We start from the raw sequence: 24,310 nt of genomic DNA on the forward strand, positions 1-24,310 counted from the left end.
TGCAGTAATGGGGAGATCTCAGTGGACATACGGTGGATTTTGGTGCCTACTGGCAACCAAATAGTAGCTCACAGCCCTGAGGGACCATTCCTGGAACTAGGAATGGCTGGAGTGCAGAGGCTCTCCAGCCACAATCTTGTTCTTTTAACCACACCCCTGGTAGGCTGTGGATTTTGTAGTGTCTTCCTGGCAGTGTGAGCTCCTCCCCAGAGCTCTCTCTCAGCACCACATTGACCCCTAACTTTCATACCTTTGCCAATGTGAAAAAGTCTCTCTCCAGTAACATAAATCCCACACATGAACTGCAGATCTCTCTAAGCCTTGGGAGTCTTCCAGCATCACTGGAAGCTTCTAGCCAGGCCCCTGCTCTGCTTTTGAGTATTAACTACAAATGGATCCAAACCACAAAGCTTGGATCTGAACCCAAACTCTGGCTTTGGTTTGGTTCAAGCCCATCTTAGTTACTAATAAGTAAATGCATGGGCTTATTTTCGCCACGCTCCTCAGCCAGAATGCAGCAGACTGCTGCATTTTTATCACCTGCACATTTTAAAAAAAAGACAAGTGGTTTGCAATGCACGATGCAGCAGAGCTGAGCAAATAGTGCAAAACATTTTATGGGAATTGTTGTTCACATTTTAAAATAAATTTCCCTACAGCCATTTTCACAACCTCTTTTGGTTCATTTTCTGCCAACAAATATTATTAGATCTGCATGCCACTGTGTTGGGTCCTGTACAAACACACAGTAAGAGACAGCCTCAGCCCTGAAGACCTGACCCTCCAAGCTGTTCTGGCACATATGGGTGTGGGAAACAAATTTCAAAGTTGCCTGTCTGAGTATTTGTGAAAACAGAGTTCTACATTTGCAAACATAAACAATTGTGCTCAGAAGGCTTGCATGATCATCCAATCACAAAATAAACACAATGGCAAGTGAAGTACGTAGGGTGACCAGATGTCCCGTTTTTAAAGGGACAGTCCCGTTTTGGGGACTTTTTCTTATATAGGCGCCTATAACTCCTTGTCCCGTTTTTTCATAGTTGCTCTCTGGTCACCCTAGAAGTACGTCACCAGTCATGACTAAGCAGCACAGTTCATATTTTGAATGTTGAGTAATAGTGAGGAACCCCTCAAGTGAATAAAAACAACAATAAAAAAAACCCACAGCAAAGAGCTAGGTACCAATGGCATCCAAACAACTAATAAATTGGAGAATCTACAACCTACTCAGAGATGGTCAATAAGCCGAAAAAGAAGTGACATTCAAATCATTTCTTTGCTCACACAACTACTGTTGATGTTGGTATCAATGCACAAAAACACCGCAGTAGTGACAAGCATACAGAAAAACAAACCCACAGCATCTAGCCATGAGGTGTATTTATTCTCCCGGACGAGTTCCCTTTCTAAAGACAAAGTCTCCTTCTGCATACTGTCTAGAGCCCATTCTTTCATGGCACAAGCTGAATGGCAGCAGTTTCTGATAACAAGGTTTTGACGGTGGTAGGAGGTAGGTTAGCCTCCTACCTTAGCACACAAAACAACTTGTGACAAAACAGCCATATTTTGCAATGTGACGTACTGTATAGTCTCTACGGATGGACTTTCATTCATCTGCTGCTGCAGACACAGAAAAGGTGCACATCTATATTTGTCTTGAAAACAGAAAACGATTAGTGCCATGAAGTTAACTAAGGCCAAAGAGGTCCACGAAGCTCTTCAGGATGCAAATGTTTAATTGTCATTTCCCAATTCAATCACGAAATCAGTTCAGGAATTCTAAATAATCCATTTTTTCCCATGGAAGGATCCATTTGCTTAAATTCACAGTGCTATAGAAACAGCACTGCTGACTCAAGGAAATGTTAATGAGCAACTTCATTTGATACAGTTAATCATGCTATTGATTTCCAGAAAAGGTTAATGTTTGCTTCTCTGAGAAATCCTGAAAATAAAGAGAAGCGGGAATCCCCCTTCACAACTCGTAAGTGTGGAGTTATTGGAAAAGAAAGCTTTGCCCATTTACAGCTAACTCAGGGGTTCTCAAACCGGGGTTCTCCTTCGGGAAGTCACGAGGTTATTTCATGGGGGGGTCGCAAGCTGTCAGCCTCCACCCCAAACCCCACTTTGCCTCCAGCATTTATAATGGAGTTAAATATATTAAAAAGTGTTTTTAATTTATAAGGGGGAGGTCGCACTAAGAGGCTTGCTGTGTGAAAGGGGTCACCAGTATAAAAGTTTGAGAACCACTGAGCTAACTGAAAGTTTTCATGCGAAGAAAAACAGATAACAGGTGGTATTTCTGAGCCAATGCTTCGTCTTGCTGAAGAGTGACATCACATGACACAGTAACCCCCCAAAGGGGTCCAAAAGAAGAGACTTTCCTCTTGGTTTAAGTTGACCTTTAGAGCCACAGCTTTAGCGGGAAGAGGCCGAGTGTGACATGCAAATATGCTCATGCATGCATTCATATTTGCATATGCAAACAGAGGCGTTCATATTTGCAGGGACCGATCCCATTTGTGCGTACTCACTGTGCAAGCTGTGCTTTCGCTGTCTGACAGTCTCTGGTGCAGGTCAAACCAGAGAGTCTGAAAAAAGTGCAGAAAATACAAACACCATTATAATTGCAATAAACAAGGAAAAATGAACGGTAACGGTCTCTATCAGGGTTGCAAGGTTAGCAGTCCTGTTCTGAGTGCACCCCTTCAGGTGTTCTTTACCTCTCCTGGACTGGAATTTCACAGTTCTCCCACTCTTAGCCAAAGCCAGGGGCTCCAACACCCTGTATATCAACTATGCTTAACCAGCAGGTCTGACTGGGTTCAGCATCTGCAGTCCTTCCCTGCGAGAGTCGGTGACCAGTGGTGTATACAGCCAAACAGCCTTCTTAAAAGTACAGCATTGCTTATTCTCACAGTAAAAACAAAGAACTGAGAGAAAGAAGGATTTAAAAACAACAGTCTACACACATGGCTATCTAACCTACAGCCCTAGCACCCAGGGATGGTGACCTAGGCAGGGCCTCTGCCGTAGGAATTGTTTTGGGGAAGTTTTATGACCTATGCTACACAGGAGGGCAGGCTAGATGATCACAGTGGTTCCTTCTGGCCTTGGAATCTATGATCTTTTGCATTGTTATAATGAAGATGGACAGACCTGGAGAGGAAAGTTCGCGATGTATTCACAGAAGAGTAGTTACACTGGGTTGTGTCAATGCTGACATGGGCTGGAGGCAGCATGGGCTGATGGTTAGGACTCAAGAGAACTGTGTTTAATTCCCACCTCAGCCACTGGTTTACTGGGTGACAGTGGGAAAGCCACTTTCCTCTCTCAGTGCCTCAGTTTCCCCATCTGTAAAATGGGGGTAATGATAGGGCTCTCCTTTGTAAAGCGCTTTGAGATCTACAGATGAAAAGCACTAGATAAGGCCCAGATATTACTATATTATTTTTAGCCTCTCCTACAATGTGGTCACTTGTCTCCTAGAGACTAGCTACACACACTGCCACAATTCACTTGATAGAGACCAAACAGCTGACTTCCTACTCACAACCAATAAGGGTTAGATTTCTACCACACAGAAGTACAAGGCTCCATATCTCTGAACCATCCTGTCGCACCATCAAAAGTAAATCTGCATGCACACACTGTTAGCTCACAATAACAAGCTGAACAAATTAGTTCAACTCATCTTAAAAGCCAAAGTTATAAAATTATTTTATCACCTTAATACCATGAATACTAATGGAGTATTTAAAGCAGGAGTGTAAGCAATGGAACCCTTCTTGTGTCTTTTATCTATCACTTTTAACACCTAGGGCCATTTAGCACTTCCAAAAACATTTCCCCACTGTGAGCCGTGGAAGTCATTTTCCCAGTGATCTGCACAAAAGGCAGCGTACATAGAGACACTGCACATAATGTTATCTGCCAGTGACAGCCATCCAACTCTCTAAGCTTCTGAATCTGAAAAATCCAATGTGCAATCAGCTGGTTTGAGACCAATGTCGGGGCTGCATGTTTGCAAGTTGCAAACACAGATTTGGACATTAGAATGTTTTTATTTTTTGTGGTGGGACCAAACTTCTGAGCACATCGTTTGTCCTTCGAGGGCAGCAGACAGAATTGATATTCATTGCCTTATCTAGGAGAGGAGAAAATAAGACAGGAGTCGAGAGTGCAGACGACACATCAGCTGGGGAAGGCAGTTAACATTGCTTCTTGTGCTGTACTGCATTCAATAACTCCAGCTCCTCATTCTCACCTGCAAGGCCCTGCACAAACTTGCCACCGGCATCATCCCTGCTTTCATTTCTACCTCCTGCCCTATTCGTTGTGTATGCTCCTCCCTCCTTCCCTCTCCATCTCTCACCTTCTGCTCCACAACTTCAGTCATGCTGCTGCTTGAGGCCCTGGCCCGGCTAACCCTTATGCATTTGTTTACCTTTACTACTGTGCTTCCAACAGGACAACTTATGCCAATAAAGTTAAGCACCTGTGATTGGCGCCTAAGGCCCCCTCTCTCAATATAAAGTCACATAAAGCCTCCCCATTGAAACCTACTTCTTCCAGGAATTTTGAGCACCTTGCCCTCCTCACTAACAATCTCTGCACACCTTCCCTTGGCTAAACTATTGCACTGTGTCGTGTCTTGAGTCTGTTTGTCTACCAAGAGTGCATCAGGGCTGGCAATGTGTTCTCCTGCATCCCCATTGAGTTGCTGGGGATCTCCCCTTTCAAATGGTATAAAACCTCCCTTTTCTATCTCCAAAGGGTCAGGAGATCTAAGCCCTTAAAAGCGCATATGCAAGACTGGATAGTCTCCCAATGTTGGATGTGGCCACTGTAAATGTAGGAGGGAAATGTCACATTCGGGAGACCCAAGGGACCATTTCTGTGGTAGGCTGATTTCAGATAAAATGGTGACTAAGCCTTGAAACATTAGCAGCAGTTGGCTCAATGGGCAGAGGGCAGGTGAGGACGTGAAAGGTGCATGATAAATGCAATTTACCACCCAAACATAATCGCCACATATGTGATGTATATATTGATATAGAACTAGGCAGGAATCCAACAACAACAGGTGTTCCTCACGCACTGCTGCCTTGTGCAATGTGCATCTTACACAACATTTAAATTAGGTCACCTTCACTGTTCCCTCTTTCCCCCATGCACCCCAGTCTGAACCCTGAATGAAAGCAACTGATCTTGTCTCTAAATGATCCCTCAGCTGTGTGCTTAACTGGTGTCCTGAATTAGAGATTTCTCATATGAAAGAAAGTTAGGACCCTTCACGCATCTATACAGTCTAAGATCAATAAAGAAGGAATTGATTTTTTCCCGTAACCTCTTTTATTAATGGCCTGTAGATATGGTGAGATTTGAAAATGCAGTCAGTGCTGTTTGCCGACAGAGAAATATGATGTATTACTGCATAATATCAACCAACATTACAAAATTAAAATCAGAGATACATTATGTATTGCAGCATATGTATGTACAGTAGTGGGTTAAGTTATCCCAAATATATCTGGTACTGTGGGAATAGGGGCATTGGGAAGTGAGGTGGATACAGCCCTATTCACAGGTGTCTCCTCTTGCTAGGAGAACTACCAGATCTTTAAAGCCTCTGAAGCCAGAGTAATGCCTACATAGCATTATCCCAGGCTGCAGTGGCTTTTATGTATCAGTGTGTGATTGACATTTTTAATCCCTTCCTAGCACACTGAACAGAGATACTGAAGTCAGTAACGCAAGGAAGTTTCTTCACTGTGCAGACCTTCCAATGGGGCTCTTATTGTATAACTCAAAATGTCGCTTGCTGAACAGCAAAGTCACCTTGAGCTGAATTTTCAGGAAGTTATTTTACTGATCCAGCCATGACTTGGGACGCCAGGGCAGAGCTCAGAGCAGCCCTTCTTTCCAGGATCCCACATACAATCCCTTTCCCCCTGAAGCGTCCTTGCTTTGTCAACCAAACCAACCAATCAACGAGGCAAACCTGGCACATACTGAATCAACAAAAGTGCAAGTGGTGTGTGCAAAGAAGCCTTTCATTTATTTCTCCTCTGGCCTTCGGGTGGTTTAAGCTGTAATAGCTACATGAGGTGCTTTAAAAGAAGGGGTGTTTGAAGACTTTTCAGATAAGAAGCTGCATCTCAGAGAAAAAAGAACAGGAGGACTTGTGGCACCTTAGAGACTAACAAATTTATTAGAGCATAAGCTTTTGTGACCTACAGCTCACTTCATCGGATGCATACAGTGGAAAATATAGTGGGGAGATTTTGTATACACAGAGAACATGAAACAATGGATGTTACCATGCACACTGTAACGAGAGTGATCAGGAAAGGTGAGCTATTACCAGCAGGAGAGCGGGCGGGGATGGGGGGAGAACCTTTAGTAGTGATAATCAAGGTGGGCCATTTCCAGCAGTTTACAAGAACAGTAGGAGGGGAAATAAACAAGGGGAAATAGTTTTACTTTGTGTAACGACACATCCACTCCCAGTCTTTGTTGAAGCCTAAGTTAATTGTATCCAGTTTGCAAATTAATTCCAATTCAGCAGTCTCTTGTTGGAGTCTGTTTCTGAAGTTTTTTTATTGAAGAATTGCCACTTTTAGGTGTGTAATCGAGTGACCAAAGAGACATTATCAAGGGTCTACAACCTATCCTGAAGGATGACCCATCACTCTCACAGATCTTGGGAGACAGGCCAGTCCTTGCTTACAGACAGCCCCCCAACCTGAAGCAAATGCTCACCAACAACCACACAACAGAACCACTAACCCAGGAACCTATCCTTGCAACAAAGCCCGTTGCCAACTGTGCCCACATATCTATTCAGGGGACACCATCATAGGGCCTAATCACATCAGCCACACTATCAGAGGCTCGTTCACCTGCGCATCTACCAATGTGATATATGCCATCATGGGCCAGCAATGCCCCTCTGCCATGTACATTGGTCAAACTGGACAGTCTCTACGTAAAAGAATAAATGGACACAAATCAGACGTCAAGAATTGTAACATTCAAAAACCAGTCGGAGAACACTTCAATCTCTTTGGTCACTCGATTACAGACCTAAAAGTTGCAATTCTTCAACAAAAAAACTTCAAAAACAGACTCCAACAAGAGACTGCTGAATTGGAATTAATTTGCAAATTGGATACAATTAACTTGGGCTTGAATAGAGACTGGAGTCGATGTGTCATTACACAAAGTAAAACTATTTCCCCTTATTTATTTTCCCTCCTACTGTTCTTGTAAACTGCTGGAAATGGCACACCTTGATTATCACTACAAAAGGTCCTCCCCACCCCCTCTCTCCTGCTGGTAATAGCTCACCTTTCCTGATCACTCTTGTTACAGTCTGTATGGTAACACCTATTGTTTCGTGTTCTCTGTGTATATAAAATCTCCCCACTATATTTTCCACTGTATGCATGATGAAATGAGCTGTAGCTCACGAAAGCTTATGCTCTAATAAATTTGTTAGTCTCTAAGGTGCCACAAGTACTCCTTTTCTTTTTACGGATACAGACTAACACGGCTGCTACTCTGAAACCTGCATCTCAGAGGATTCTCTGGGTCTGGAGGGTTATGTGAAAGAGGCAGGCAGGCTTTAGGGGCATGATTGCAGCAAGTCAGCATCATTCTTCATCAATCCAGCCTTCAATTCGTCACTTAACAAGCACTATCTTGGTAATAGAATAAGAGAGAGAGAGAAAGATACTGGGTGACTTTAGATCTGGAAGGCTACCGTGTTTTAGTAAAGTTTGGTTTACAGACCAGCCACATTAAGGTTCCTATTTACACTGCTTTGCTGGGTCTGGAACAGAACAGAATCTGATTTTAGATATTCTATGCAATGAGCATGGATAGAAATCAGCTATTACAGATGGGTGAATGTACAATGCAGCTAATTTGATATGACACTCAGTAATAAGAAGATCTAAGTCAGGTCTATAGTTTGCACACAGTTTTAACCCCGGGCCAAATCCTTAGCTTGCCTCAATCCAGCCTCCATATTTGTACACTCTCATTTTGTGGGCACAAAACCTGCATTTGCACCTGCAAATGTGCAAATTGGGTAGCAGTATGTGCAACGGCTTGGGGTGCACATCATGCAGGATTGCAAGGACAAAGGTGGAGGATATATCTAAAAAAATATCGCCCTTTAGATTGTCACTAGCTATCCTCAAGAGCATTGACAAAGTTCCAGGTCAATGCAATGCAATTTAAAATTTAAAAAATCCACCTAAAGTAGGTGCATTGGGAAAGACTGGCCTGTATGCAAGTACTCGATGCTATTTCCCATTTCCCTTTCATTAACATGTTAAGGAACTTTTCAAGATAGAAAACTGGAGTGAGGGAAAAGTAGAATCAGTTAAAGGAAAAATGCCTGGATCCTAGCTGTTCAAAGTGCTCTGTTTTGCTACAGAGTTCCAGCTCCAATCCACAACTCCCCAGGTTGGCAAAGAGTGGAAGTGCTGAAAAGGCAGTGGGCTCATCACAGGCTGCAAGGACAAGCAAGTGCCTTGTTATAAGAGATAAACTCAATTCACACAATTGGGCTTGAAACTTCCTCAGAGTTCAAGTGTTTGATGATCTGGGCTTTCAAGTCAGATTTCTCCCTGGACAAACTAGCAACAACATAATTTTACTGTAATTCAGACAGATACTTGTATGTGAAACACCAGCCACCCAACAAAAATCTAACTATAACAAAGCCAATGGGAGAAACAAGACAGACTGGCAAACAAATACCAGCTTGAAACTGGGCTTCAATATCGCAGCTCCCCAGCAACCGCACACACAGCCCTGCAGACATAAAACCCAACAGACACAAAAAGGAAACAGACTTTTGCCCAATAGGAGATTGCCAGCAAACCATGGTGTATATTAAAAAGGGAAGGGCTTTTAGATGAGAAAAGCCTGAATCCTGTATTATAGTTTCAGAGATTTTTAAGGCTAGATGGGACCATTAGATCATCTAGTCTGATCTCCTGAATAACACAGGCCAGAGAATTGTATCCAGTTACTTCTTTATTGAGCCAACTAATTTGAATCTGACTAAATTATCTCTTCCAGAAAAGCATCCAGTCTTGATCTGAAGACTTCAAGGGATGAAGAATCCATCCTTTCCCTTGGTAGTTTGTTCCAATGGTTAATCTTCTCAAGACTGTACTTTGAGCTCTCCAGCCAGTTAAAGAGCATATAACTTCAGAGCTCGAAAGAAACCTGGGCAGTCCTTCCAGACTGAGGGGAAATAGTGGCATCAAAATAACGCCTTAAGAACGGAGCGGAAAATAAGGGAAACAGGAAGAAGAAACAGGGTTTCTCTCCTCCAACACCTTCACTTCCCCAAGTTAAGGCATCAGAAATGTACAGAGTAAAAGACAACAAGGAAGAGCCCATCGAAATGCAGGCATTATATCATCAGTTCATCCAGTTTCCCCTGTTGCTTCCTAGTACGTGATGCAGGAGTCAGCCTTGCTCTTTGCGAATAAAAAAAAGTGAATAAAAGCAATGGTAGAAACACCAGCCGCGGGGCATTCGAAAACTGCATTCTGTTGCCTTGACAACCAAATTTCTAAAAATATTGTCAAGATGAACATTACTTACAGAGCTGCCTTAAGTTGTTATGACAACACAAGGGGACTGATTAAATCCAGTATTGATATGAACACTTTCCCCCAGCCATGTCTTCCTGCAGTCTCCACTACACCAAGTGTGTAATGTAGCTATCCAATGGAAGTCCTGAGGATCCTGTCCTATATTCATTTAATTAGACTAAATTTGAGGTCCCCCCACCCTCAACTATATGATCATTCTGTGGAGCACTTCATAACCTGATCCTCATTTCAAACCACTTGATGGTACATCTCCCCATTCCAAGCTCCCATCTTCCCTATGGCATAGTCCATCTGTTCCAATGGTCCAGAGGCCACAACTGGATTGACCCTTCGGCTCAGACTTAAGCTATAACTTTTCTGATGTTTGGGTTTTTTATTTGATATCAACATACATGTAATGTTGCCCAAGCCCTAGATGACACTAACTCCATAGAGCCCTGCTGTGAATTCCGCTTACGTAATTTAGGATACAGCAAGTATGGTATAACTGCCATGTCTGAAAGGCAGGCCGCAGGTGTTCACAGATATAGGAATATAGGATTCTTTAAAATGTTTCTGTTTATTTAATGTCTGCAGTGTTGTTGTAGCCATGTTGCTCTCAGGGTATTAGAGAGACAAAGTGGGGGAGGTAGTATCTTTACCAGACCAACTTTAAAATTGGTAAAAGATATTACTTCCCTGACCTTGTCTTTCTGCTTATGTAACTTTCTTTAAGCCACTGGGCTGGAAATAATCAGGATGAAAAATTCTACACACTTTTTGTTTTATTTTTTCATAACAAGCCATTGTGGTGTTTTTAAAGCAGGGCCCAGGTGTTCCACGACTCATTCTATCTGTGATATATTGTTATATCTGTGACTGTTCTGCACTGGCATGTGCTGTTAAAATTCAAAGGGCATTGCAAGGACAGAAGATATCCAGCAGAACTAGAGGGAGCAAAGACGAGGGGTTCCTAGTACACCCAAAAGAGATCTTCATAGAACCATAGACTATCGGGGTTGGAAGAGACCTCAGGAGGTCATCTAGTCCAACCCCCTGCTCAAAGCAGGACCAACCCCAACTAAATCATCCCAGCCAGGGCTTTGTCAAGCCGGGCCTTAAAAACTTCTTCCTTTCTGCACTGTTCATCCCAGAAGTTACACTGCATCAGAGATGCTAAGGACTGAATAGCCATTATAGACCAAACTACCTTCACCTCGAGAGGTGGCTTATTCAGGTCAAGGGGAGGCAGTTCAATGGGGCAGCAGGAGGAGAAGTTTGCACTGGTGCTGCCTGTACTGCACCTTTTCAGAGGGCACGTCTACACTGCAAGTGCTACATCGGCACAGCTGCAGCTATGACGCCGTAGCTCTGTAGCACAGACACTTCCTACACTGATGGAAAGGGTTTTTCCATCAATCTAGTTAATCCACCTCTCTGAGAGGCCGTAACCAGGTCAACGGAAGAATTCTGCCATCAACCTAACTGCATGTACACTGGGGGTTAGATCAACCTAACTACAGCGCTCAGGACATGACGTTTTTCACAGCCCTGAATGACATAGCTAGGTCAATCTGAATTTTAAGTGTAGACCAGGGAGGAAGGCTGGATATGTACTTTTTCCTCTAGAGGTCTGCCAGCGCTATCCAGTATAACCAATCACTGCATCCCTCAGACACTGAATTTACCAGGATCACTCCTGGGAAATCAGTCAGGTAAAAGACCCCCCTATATCACACCTTCAAGTAATATTAGTGATTGTTCTGGACATTTACTCAGGACAGTATAGGTGCTGGACCTACGGGTGCTGCTGCACCCCCTGGCTTGAAGTAGTAACAACCCAAATACAGGGTTTCTGCCTTCAGCATGCCCGCTACAAAAATTGTTTCAGCACCAGGGCAAGGCAGCCCTGAGCCTTCCACATGAATCAGCCATACATTTTCTCCAGGTGGCCCCCCTACATTCCCCTCACAGGCTGAGAGTGCCAGGAATTTCCCTTGAAACCAGGAACTGGCAGTTTACATCTGAACAGCTTTAGAGGTAATGAGAAATCAACCCTCCCTTTTCTAGGAGGATGAGGAGTAAAAGGGAAGCCATTTTGGGAGGCAGCATATTTTCCAGTAGCAGCTGCAGCCTTGGCTTTAGGGGAAGATCCTGCTGCATTCCAATGGACAGGTAAACAATTCAGCTGTGGAAAGCTCCACTCCATTTCAGACTCCAGAGCAGTCAACATTAGTCACAGGTCATGGTTACTACAGGCACTTAGCACTTTGCAGTTTGAGACTATTGACCCCTCTCATCACTGCAGAAATCCTTCCTGCCAGGAGTCCCACACTCCAGCAATAATATTAACAGTTCAACAAGCCACCCCACCTCTTCCCCACCAATGGTGGCAATGTTTAATTACTAGCAACTCCTTGATTTAAATGCTAATCAAAACGCGCTCTCACAGCAATCATGGGGTTGCACCACTTCGTTCTGGGAGAAGGAATCTCACTGGCACTGCCATTCGGCTGTCATTAATATCTGTTTGTTTGCGCTAATGAAAAGCCGCTCATGAAGAGTCAGAGTTACAAGCTAAATAAAGAGAAAGGGATCTGCATACAATGGTACAAGTGTTAGTGGAGACTGAAGCTAGCAGGGAGAGAGAGTGTGTGTGTATCTAAGTCTTATGTTGTCCAGGAAGTTAGATGGGATGTAATTGGCCCTCTGCGCCAGTGTGCAGAGGGCCAATACAAGGTATATGCACCATTTAAGTCCACCCAAGCCTATTTTGAAGGCACAGATGGTGCACAGTGTTTCTGGCAGCCCTCCGTACAGGACTGAATATCACCCATGGACAACAAATACGCAAAAGGAATACAAGGGTTCCAGAAGTGGAGGCTTTGGATCGCCAAACTTCGTCTCCTCCACCCAGTTTCCAAGGCTATCAGATATACGCTGACCAAGTCTGAGTCATGTGACTGCGCACCTTTGCAGATGGGTCATCACGAAATAGTTGGGGGAAACAAGGGGGACAGTACCCAGAATGTGTGGCTTCCTCTCTGAGTCCTGATCAGAGAGCAGGTGCCTTCTTGGTTACAGTTAGCTGTGTGCCATGCTGTCTCCTCCTCAGTGACAGACTGCCACCTGCAGCTGCAACCCCATCAGGAACGATGTGTGTGAGAGAGAAAAGAGAGCTGGAGTGAAAGTGCTTTGGGTGCTGCAACCATACTGAAAGGGACATTGCCAGGAAGTGAAACGTTGGAGGGAAGGGAAGAAGGAAGGGCGTGTCTTCCTCATCCTGCTCTTAATGGTTTTATTTCTGGTTTGACTACAGGGTCCAGATCTGATGCATCCTTACATCCTTCTCTGAAGGGAACCTTCCCAAGGTAGAATCCTCAGAATATGGCTTCCTCCAAGTTACTGCTATTGACCTCTGCTTAAGGATCACCTGCTATCTAACAAAGGTTCTTAGGTTTCCTGCCCTGAAGTATTCATTCATCAACAAATGCTACCTGGAGCTCCTCTCTGAAAGTCAGGATATAAAGGATGCACCATATCATCCATTTCCTTCAGCTTGGCTAGAATACAACCTGAAGAGCTCTATATACCTACTTACCTACCCATCTGACAGAGCCCTCTCTCCCCAGGTCACGCTGCCCCAGTACAGATCAACAGATGTGCTTGAACCAAAGCAATCGTTAATTGCCCTGTTCTGCTCATTCCATCTGAAGCATCTGGCACCAGCCACTGTCAGAAGACAGGACATTGGGCTAGAAGGCGCACTAGTCTGAGCCAGTATGGGCATTCTTATGATTTCATTCAAAATTTCTATTAAAATTGCATGAATATTTTAGAAAATACAAAAATTGGTGAGTTTTAAACTTTGCAAAAGAGAAACAACTTTCAAATTTCGTATTTGTTTGTGTGTATGTGAAATCTCTTGTCCAGCCAGCTCTAGTTATATTGAATTATGAGTTATACAGCTGCACTTTAGAGAGGCTGATGCATTAATTTCCTTGTATTTTTAAGTAACTTCAAGGGAGCCTGATGTGTATGGACTGGTGCCCATTTTTAGCATTTATATACATCTAAATAAATAAATGTACCACAAAACTTTTAAAAGTGTGTGTGACATACCGTACCATCGACATGAGAGATCTCTTGTTTGCTCACATTAATGAATGAGTTTGTGATTGTTTCGAATTCTATTTACTGTTTTTTTCTAAAAGCATTTTTTAGCTTATAAAGAGAAAAATAGAAACATCAGTAACAATTTGAAAAGAAAACTGAAACAATTATCTTTTCAATTCGCCATGCATACACACGTTTATGAAGATGGGAAGGGAAAAAATAAAAACCCTGCCAAAAGAAAACCAGCAACAAGAAGAAGTATAGAGAGCTGTCATCACTAATAGCAATCTCAATTGTTGCTCTCTATTTAGTACAATCCATATACCACAGCAGTACAGAAAAATAAACGTGTTCTTCCAGAGCAAAAGTAGAATCATTTTCTCAAATACTAGGTAGGTATTTGGGGCCAGTTTTGATTTCTGGGGATTTATTTATATCTGTTGTATCTAATGGACACTGCGACCCTTTGGGCCAGATTCTGGACTCCTCTCCAGCCCCTTCCCCCCCAAATTAAAATGGGCTATTTTCAAAAATATTTTTCATTTTCTCTAGAAGCCTCTTCACAAATGTTACAGGAATGGCAAAATGCCAGGGAAAATTGGACAAACCAGTGAAAGGAACCTTAAAGGGAGACCTGACAACTGAGGAAAAGCTAAACCCTCCTTGGGAACACAGCTCCTTTGACAGGTTTCAGAGTAACAGCCGTGTTAGTCTGTATTCGCAAAAAGAAAAGGAGTACTTGTGGCACCTTAGAGACTAACCAATTTATTTGAGCATAAGCTTTCGTGAGCTACAGCTCACTTCATCGAATGCAGTCGAATACAGACTAACATGGCTGTTACTCTGAAACCTGTCATTATGCAAGGCACTGCATTTAGCCGTATGGAGTGGAAATCTATCAGCTCCTTTGAGAGAGTCTCAAATATCAAACAAACTAGGTTTGTGAAATTTACCAATTTATAAGGAAAACAGAGGCGTGTTGTGGTCTCAAAGAGACATGTTGCTTTTCCTCTCCTCTTGAAAGCAGTTTTTGTGTTTCTCACTTTCAAACACAAGAATGTGGTACTACAATCCCTCTGCGGAGGCCTCCATCGCTATAAGTCTCTATTTTCCTACTCAGCTCAGCGAACAGCATGCAGGGGACTAGGTATGTGTGGGTGTTAATTAGTCTCCTCCATTGTAAAAATGCAAATCAGAACTAAAGAGTTATTTATTTGTGGGTACGAAGCACCAATCCAGCACCCTGTGTTGGACTAGAAGAACCAAATGCAATTCAACAGGCTGAAGGACCACAACGGGATTTGCTCCCCATACAAACTGCTCCTGTCACAGCTTATTAGAACTACAGGGAAAGGGAAAAAAGCATTTTGGAGAACATCCATTCCCACCAGCATTTCCATCACAACAATAATTCAGTGCTGCAATCAGCCCCCAATCATCTTTCTCCTACCCCAAGGAGAGCTGTGACAATAAATCCTGTGGAACAATCACTAAAGGCCTTGTCCTCATTGCTAAGAAAGGTGTCTTTTACCTCAGGGTAACTAGCATGAATGGAGCTATCCTGAGATAAAAACAGTGAAGACCCGGCACTTCAGTTTTACTGAGAGGTAAACAGGGTTAGCGGTGATGAGTTACCTGGTGGTAAAACTGAAGTGCCTGGTCTTCACTGGGTTTTTACCTCAGGACAGCTCACAAATATCAGGCACCCTGAGATAAAAAAGCACCTTTGTTAGCAGTGAAGACAAGGCCTTTATCGGATCTCTGGCAGACCAAGGAAGGACGAGAGTTCCAGTGCCAGAGAAACCCCAGCGAATGCCTTGCTATCAGTACTCTGCCATTTCTATATTCAGAAGGGGCTGATAGCTCACATGACCAAACCTCAACGGAAGGTGATTCTTCTTCTCGAGTCCCTTAATATTCAGACATGTAAAAGTCTCATTTTTTTGTTTTACAAAAAATGTTTTAAATCAGTGTTTGGTTAGGGTTGGAAAAACAACCACCAAGTTTTGAAAGAAACCAAAGTTCTCCATGAAAACTGCAACTGTTCCAGCAAAATGTAGTCCGAGGCCACCAATGCATTCGAAACAGGGCAGGCAACTCTCAGCTGGCAGCTAGTAACAAGAACTGGTTTGCATTAGGTGTCACAGTTACTTCCAGAAATCAGGACCATTTGGCAAATGTGTGGCTTGTGCCAGTCGACAAAGAAAAAAGCACATAAAAAAGGCAACTGATGGCTGTATTACAAGACACTATGGAAAGTATCAGGCTGAGACATAATTCAGATGCTGTGGCACAAAGTAACACCAGTGGAATAAAAAGCAAACAATTCTGAGATTCATCTGTAAAAGCATTCTATCCATATCAAAGGGTATTTCTCCATCACTATAGCTGGGATGAATAAGACTCTGCTTGGAATAGATTTGACTACTTATAAATGGAGAAAGAAAACTTTACAGAAACAAAGAGGATGCTTCAGTTGATAACTGGAAATGGGTGTAAATGTTCTAATTGCTTATGGGGGATGCAGAAGCTAGGTCTGTGGACCTCTTTTTTCTAGAGAAGCACAGTATTTGCATAGAGATTGCCAAAGTAGTTTAAACTGTTTTACTTATGCTTTAACTGCGATTATTTGCTTTTGCATTTAAACTGAGACTGACATTTGCAGTACTTTTGCAGTATCAATCTAAGGTCAGGCTTGACAAAGCCCTGGCTGGGATGATTTAGTTGGGGATTGGTCCTGCTTTGAGCAGGGGGTTGGACTAGATTACTTCCTGAGGTCCCTTCCAACCCTGATATTCTATGATTCTATGAATCTACTGCTTTGGCAGATCTTTATCTGAAGCTTAACTTTTACTTTATCTAGTATTAGAGGAGGCTACTTTTCAAAGGGAGTATTTCCTCTATTCTCCTCTATTCCTTTGCCATGGAATGTGTCTGTTTATTGGGTTCTAAGACTATTTTAAGTTACTGTAAAATTATTACATTTCTATTAAATAAATACTTCCTGCAGTGACACTGAATAAAGATGTAGTTTTATTTGTCAATCACTAGATGGAGTCAGAAAGCCTAAATCAAGGACTTTCCCTTTTAAAGTTACTGTTAGATGTCATCTCACTTTACAGTTCTGTAGATATATGTTTTATAAGGTTTTTTCAGTTTTCCTAGTTTTCTCGGGGCTGTAATGGGAGTAGTCTGCCTATGACATTTTCAGCCATCCAGAACAAGCCTGACATTGATTCGCTGTGAATTCACTACAGCCAACTATGCCATTAGACACTTCCTCAAAGGCAATTTACACTTTGATTGGCTGGAGTTCCGGTAGCTCCTTTTCTCCTCCCTCAGACCCATGTGATTTATCTACCTTCTATCATAAGCAAAGTAACCAATGTATAAAGGGATAGGGATACTTCCGGTCAAAATTCTTCTGATTTTCATAAAGCACCACAGAAAAATAAAAACATGCAGAATTTTTTTCCATTTACTTTTTTCTTCTTTTCCTGTAAGCTTAGAGAATGATCAACATTTTAATTTTAGCTGGATGCTTTTGGCAATTTTTTTCTGTGATTTTTCAACCAGCATCAATACCCACCCTAGAGAGATCACTTCCCTTCCACATATGATGATGTTGCATTTGGGACCAGCAGTGGTCAGACCTGTCAAGTCAGATTTCTTGCCTCTTCTCCCAGCCTTCAAGGAAACTCAAGTAACAAACTAGCTTTTCTGATGTGGGGCTCAGTCCTCAACATGGGGTGATTGTATCTGTAGTGGGAGTGTAATTTGACCGTGTTAAGAAATATACCTGGCATTTTGATATTTGATCATCTTCCATCTCCCTGGCTTCTCTGAATTAACAGTATTCAAACTCAAGCCTCCTCATAAGACAGCTCTAAGCAAATATTTCTCTCTCTCTCTCTCGTTGTACTGTCTATTATTCTCGTTTGAGCTTTTTTCATTTTGGAAATCTGAAAGGAGAATTTCCTGGGGCTGCCTTGGAATTTTTCCATATTGTTTCCCTCAAGGTCAGCGAGCAAACACTTCTCAGTTCTTGGGTTTTTAACGCTTGCCTGAAATCCCAGCATGCTGAAAATGTCAATGTACTTTTGAACCAAAATGTAAGGGAAGGGCAAAGCTAGCACAGAAGATCTTTGAGAGCTAGCCAAGGTCTGGTTAACCCTCCATGGGAAAGATGTGCAAACTCCTGTTGGGGTCTACCAAGTCCATAGCACAGTTGAAGAACCAATCAGATTTCTTAGAAGCTGAGTAGCTCTGAAGAATCTCCCAATACACAGCTTTATGGGTAATTAAAGCACTAGAAGAAGAGATGCATGTTAAATTGGAGGCGTGTGCGCCTTGCCTTTCGAAGCCCCAGAATAAGCTACCAGCCATTGAGGAGGAGCTACAGACTGTGAGGCAAAACTGCATCAGTTGAAACAAGGGAGGTTGAAAGCATTGAGCACGTATCCATGGTGCTAGTTAAAGAAAATGACTCACCAGCCGAGAAGAAGATGGGGGAACAAATCGAACTATATGTTAGAACCTGAGGTTATCAATGGCACCAAAACCAGCATCTAGATGAAAGATTCATTTGAACTCACTAGAATTTAAAGTGTGGCTCTACTCCGGGAAGTTACTAAAAACAGGATCATGGGGCTCCACGTGTACTGTCTTGTCGAGAATCTGTAGCAAATTTGCTTACTTTACAAATAAAAAGGATGTATTTTCTGACTGCAGACTCACCCTGTGTTATTTCTCTCTGGTCCTTCCGGATTGTCCATTACCATCACTATTTTTGAATGACTCCTGTTATTCCCAAGAATTAGGATTATTGTATTTGAATAGTGCCTTTCATCTAGAAGGACCCTAAAATGCTGTACAAACTTCACAGACTGATTCATAGCAATGTAGGCTCATAATGTCATGTGGAATTAAGTGAGAACTTCTTCATATAAACTGATGGCATGATATTTCCCAAAGTGATTATAAAAAAAAAAAGTTCTGAATACATTGTGTGGGTTGGATTTATACTGTGTACACACACATACACGCACTAAAATCCTTCAGAAAAGTCTGTTAGCAGACTCAAAATCAACCACCATGAAGTACTTCAGCATGCAAGAAATCTCTGATGGTGGAGCTACTGTATTAGCTCACCACCCCTAATGAAATGCTAAAAGAAAGCTCAGCTCAGAAATGCTGGCAGCAACTTGCGCAGAGGTTGACAAGAGAAGATGGTTTAAACAAGCCAGTCTTCTGTTGCTTTAAAATATACCGGTCAATCACTAGGCTTCTAGAACCTGGATATCTAGCAGTGTCTAAAGCAGGGCTAATTTATCTCCCTTAGAAAGACTGCTGATTATAATGATAGTGGCACACAGACAGAATAATTGATAAGGAATGCTTGAAGATTGCTTTTAAAAATGAATACACAATGAATAAAAAAACACAGTAGAGTAAGGGGCACACGGCTACTAGGGATGTTACTGAATTAAAAAGTGCTGACATTCTGTATAGTTTATTCAGGTGATAAAGTCGAAGGCCTGACCCTGCAAACACTTACTGCTGTGAGTATTAACTAGGGACAGTGTGTGCAAGCAGTGCAACAGTAATTGTTTGAAGGATTATGCAGAGCAAATCCAAGGCCTTCCTCTGAGCACCTAGCTTATGTCTACACTGTAATTAAAAACCCACAGCTAGCCTGTGCCAGCTGACTCAGGCTTGTGGGGCTCATGCTGATGGGCTGTTTAATTATGGTGTAGACATTTGGGCTCGGGCCCAGGCTGTAGGACCCTGCGGGGTGGAAGGGTCCCAGAGCGCAAATGTCTACACCACAATTAAACAGTCCCTTAGCCCAAGCCAGAAGAGCCTCAGTCAGCTGGCATGGACCAGCCATAGGTGTCTGTGACGACGCACCCCATAAGGCTTTATGGAAATATGCTTATGAATGTATATATGACATACCTTGAATATGTTTTGTGCTACATATGCCATGTACCATATCTCTGTAAAGTTTATAATCTTCTGAATCTATTCCTCCTATCTGTATGCATGTATAATTTTTGAATTCAAAGTTATGAATATTGGCTGTGTACTTGCTTGATTTTAAGTAGCCTTAGTAAAGCATTTGGTCAGCTTCTTGAGAAAGGAATGTGCAAGTTAAGTGTCCAATCAAGAAACACTTAACGGACAATGGATCTTGGAAGGCTCCAATCCACATAAGAAGTCTACTTGAGGACGTTCAAGGTAGCATGTGAACCATGGCTGCTACCCGTAAGTTCTGAGTCATGCATGGACATGTGACTTGCCCATGTGACTCCAAAACTCCATCTTGTAGCTGGGATTCTACACAGGGGGAGAAAGGGGCATCCACCCACAAGAGAAAGTCTATTTAAACTCCTGGGAGACCCCCCACCCATTTTGTCTTCAGCTGGCTCAAGAGATAGCCTCTCCACCCCCCAAGGATACCTGAAAGAAACTGGAACAAAGGAGAATAACTACAGGGGGTCTGAGTGATTGCTGGACCCAGACTAGGAGACTAGTCTGTAAAAGGAAGCTTACTGGAACACCTCTGAGGATGAGGTTTTATCTGTATTCAGTTTTCTTACTGTATTAAACATAGACTAATTCTATTTTATTTTGCTTGGTAATTCACTTTGTTCTGTCTGTTACTACTTGGAACCACTTAAATCCTACTTTCTGTATTTAGTAAAATCACTTTTTACTTATTATTTAACCCAGAGTATGTATTAATACCTGGGGGGGGGGGGGGCAAACAGCTGCGCATATCTCTCTATCAGTGTTATAGAGGGCGAACAATTTATGAGTTTACCCTGTATAAAAACTTTATACAGGGTAAAATGGATTTATTTGGGGTTTGGACCCCATTGGGAGTTGGGCATCTGAGTGTTAGAGACAGGAACATTTCTTAAGCTGCTTTCAGTTAAGCCTGCAGTTTGTGGCACATGGTCCAGAGCTGGGTCTGTGATTGTAGCCAGCAAGCATGTCTGGCACAACCAGGCAGGGTTTTGGAGTCCCACACTGGCAGGGAAAGCAGGGGCAGAAGTAGTCTTGGCACATCAGTTGGCAGCTCCAAGGGGGTTTCTGTGAGCCAACCTGTCACAGTGTCTAATTGCAGTTTAAACATATCCATACAGCAGATCCAGAGGTGTTTTAATGGACAAGAAGAAGGAGGAGGTAATATTACAGAGGACAGGGACAGGGAGGTATGGGTGGTCCAGAGGATCCACTGCCGCATGCCGCATCTTCACCCCAATGTTTTTTGGGGGGAGAGGGGCATGTAGGATCCACAGAGATGACTTCCTTGTCCCTCTCAGCATCTTTGCCTAGCATCTGGCCCAGCTACTTGGGCCATGCAGTGTGTAGAGCAGGGCTGGGCAAACATTTTGGCCCGAGGGCCACATCTGGGTATGGAAATTGTATAGCGGGCCATGAATGCTCATGAAATTGGGGGTTGGGGTGTGGGCTCCGGCTGGGGGTGTGGGTTCTAGGGTGGGGCCAGAAATGAGGAGTTCAGGGTGCAGGAGAGGGTCCAGGCTGGGGCAGGGGTGCGGGGGGAGGGGGTGAGGGCTCCAGCTGGGGGTGTGGGCTCTGCGGTGGGGCTGGGGATGAGGGGTTGGGGGTGCAGGAGGGTGCTCCGGGCTGGGACCAAAGGGTTCGGAGGGTGGGAGCGGGATCAGGGCTGGGGCAGGGGGTTGGGGTGCAGGAGTGGGGCAGGCTCTGGGCGGTGCTAACCTTAAGCAGCTCCCAGAAGCAGCAGAATGTCCCCGCTCCGGGCTCCTACGTGGGAGCTCGAGGGTCGGATTAAAATGTCTGGAGGACCAGATGCGGCCCTGGGCCATAGTTTGCCCACTCCTGGGGTAGAGGATTTGCCCCAAAATGAAAGACCAAAACAGGCTTCTTTTTTTGTTTGTTTTTTGGATATAAAAATTCCAGTGCAGCATTTGTAACCCAAATGCTGCAGAGGTGTATTAGTGCACAAGGGCCAGCTACTCGTCTGTTTTCATTGCCCAAAGTCAGCAAAGTGCAAAATGTAAGCACACCTAGTAAAGACACACCATAAATGGTGACAGGGAATTGGATGCCTCAGGCGTAATCAACAAAGGTATCACTTTTAACAAGCAAGAAAAGTCATTTTTAAGAATATGATTTTTAAATTGACAGTGTCCCATTCAATATTCTGAACCAGCATTAATTGGCCGTGCCCTTTTCTGCGGGGTGTGAACATTTTTGTTGACTCAGACCCAGTGCGGTAGCTGGCGTAAATGCTCAGGCGTGGTAATGCGTACACAAATACTGAGGGAAAATGGCGGGGCAGGCCTTGGCTTAAGAATGCAGCACTCACAACAGATTTCAGCGTAGCAGCCATGTTAGTCTGTATCCGCAACAGTCTTCCAAACTGAAGAATATCTCGACTGTGAGATTTTCTAGCCAAAACCTTGAAAAAGCCTCTTACCTTATTTTCCAATCTTCCAATCAGTTCAGCTAATCTGTTAATCTGAGCTTCCAGCCCTTCTTCCTTGGTTTCTGAGGAACCTAATGTAAGAAGTCAAGTATAAATACAGCAAAAAAACGAAGCCTACACATACATATATGCTCTGAGCATATGATGAAGGTGCTTAAAAGCAGGTTGGTTTCTTAGTTTGCTCTCTGAAAGGGCCTGATCCAACTCTCCCAGAAAGTCAATGGAAAAACATTTGAGTTTAGTGCTGGTTTGAGCCTAGTGCCAATATTTGAGCCTAAATTGAAGAAGGGAATAGAAATTACTGTTAAAAAGGGATATGTTTACACAGCAGCTGGGAGGTGCAATTCCCAGCGCAGGTAGACATTATGCGCTAGCTCTGCTCAGGCTCGAACGCTAGACATAGCAGTGTGGCTTTGGTGGCTGCAAAGTTATCACCAAGATCCAAACTTTCCCAAAGTCTGGACGTAGAGCTTTGGTTCAGGTCTGTGTCTCTATATAATTGTAATGGTCTTATTTGATCTCATTTCATTTTTAGTTCTTCAGCAGGAGATCAGCTCCCCTTCTTAAGGAAATGCAGGGGCCTGCATTCATGTCCTATTCAAGTTAACTTCATGCTGATTCCCTGCACGAATCCCCATGCAGCACATATAACGAATACCCAGCCTGTGCCAGAAGGGCCTTCCCAGGGTCAACGGTCACACTTCAATCCTTACAGAAACAATTATTCTCTGCAGCTGGCAGATATTACACATTGTTCTCTGATTGTTCCCTCTGTAACCTGCCATTACCAGACATCCTTTGGCAGCTGCCTGGCCACGGGCAGTTTACATCTCACTTACAGCACTGCAGAAGAAGCTGAGGGTCAGGCATACACAGACAAGATAGCCTGCAGAAGACCTGCCAGTAAGGTTTAGGTTTCGTCTCAGTTACAGAAATCAGCTCTTGTCTGAGAAACACTTTGCCAGCAGCACCAGGGCCGTGTTTACACCATAATGCTGATGCTGATGGACATTTGGGACTATGAGTTCAGTTCTCAGCCCTGCTGGCCTGAGGAGTTTGCCATGCAGGATTTTTGGACTAGCTCCTCAGGAAGGTCATTCCTTTGACCAGCTGAATGGCTTGTTGTGACTTGTTTTAGCACTAGAGAGTTTCTTGGAGACCCTTGTTAAAGCACTGACTCCAAACAGAAGGAAAAGTTGGGATGCACCCTTGTCTCTGATAAGCTTAGCATGCGACCTCCTGTCCAAACAGTATCTTCCAGGAAAGCATTTCCCATTTGGGGAGCTGCTCTGTCCTTTGCTGAGTAGAACTGCGCTGCTCTCCAAATACTACTGCAAAGATCCAAACCCAGAACATTTATTCCTCCTGTTCCAAAAGACAAGGACACAGAATGCAACAATCCTGGGACTGCTTGTGACATTGCTACTGTTAAATGCTGGGGCAAGGGATTGGCAGTAAGCAGACATGTACCACAAACACGTTTGCTTTTGCTGGTGCTCTTCCCTGAGAACCAATTTAGTTAGGGTCTCAGTCATTGAGAACTGATGATTAGAAAGTGTGGAGGGATGGGGTTGAGGAAGCATTCTCCATATGTCTCATATATCAACGTTTCGTCAAGCTTATTTGTTAACTGATGTGGAAAGGATTATGTTGACAGAAAGCACCATGGAGATGGATGCAGATCGCTGCATCATATAGTCCCATGAATATACACAGCAGCTAGAGATGGGGTCAAGCAGCAAAAATTTGATCCCGACTTGCCCAAAGTTTTGGGGTATTAAGGGATGTTTGAATCAGAGGTTGAGCTTTGACTCATTAGAGAGATGAGGGACAAGTTCACATGTGAGTTTCCCCAAAGCTCAGGAGTGTTCTGAACCATGGTTGTAGTTTTGGAGGGGTCCTGTGATAATGTGTGTACCCCACACAGGCAAGGAAAGGGATAAGGTGGGCCTTGGGCCAGTTATGTTACCTGGCTGCATGTGCAGGGTGGACCAGAGAAATTAAAGATGAAGTCCCTCTGGGGAGCAGCTGGGTGGTGCTGTGAAGAAAAGAAGTCTGGAGCAGAAGTGAGGCTGATGGCTGGCTGGGC

General features: G+C 43.4%; 1 protein-coding gene across 10 annotated transcripts in view; it reads right to left on the bottom strand.

The window, feature by feature from the left end:
* Positions 1 to 24,310, bottom strand: part of NECAB2 (N-terminal EF-hand calcium binding protein 2) — a 378,861-nt gene that overhangs the window by 23,523 nt on the left and 331,028 nt on the right. For 9 of the 10 annotated variants that reach the window (XM_043526524.1, XM_037877468.2, XM_043526527.1 and 6 more), the window contains 2 exons: positions 22,213 to 22,292; positions 2,538 to 2,594 (listed from right to left, as the gene is read on the bottom strand). In XM_043526524.1, coding sequence (XP_043382459.1) covers positions 2,538 to 2,594; positions 22,213 to 22,292 — 137 coding nt within the window. The remainder of the gene's footprint in view (positions 1 to 2,537; positions 2,595 to 22,212; positions 22,293 to 24,310) is intronic. The other variant, XM_037877464.2, reaches the window with a different exon arrangement.

The sequence above is a fragment of the Chelonia mydas genome, chromosome 12, assembly GCF_015237465.2.
Source record: "Chelonia mydas isolate rCheMyd1 chromosome 12, rCheMyd1.pri.v2, whole genome shotgun sequence".
Taxonomy (NCBI): domain Eukaryota; kingdom Metazoa; phylum Chordata; order Testudines; family Cheloniidae; genus Chelonia; species Chelonia mydas.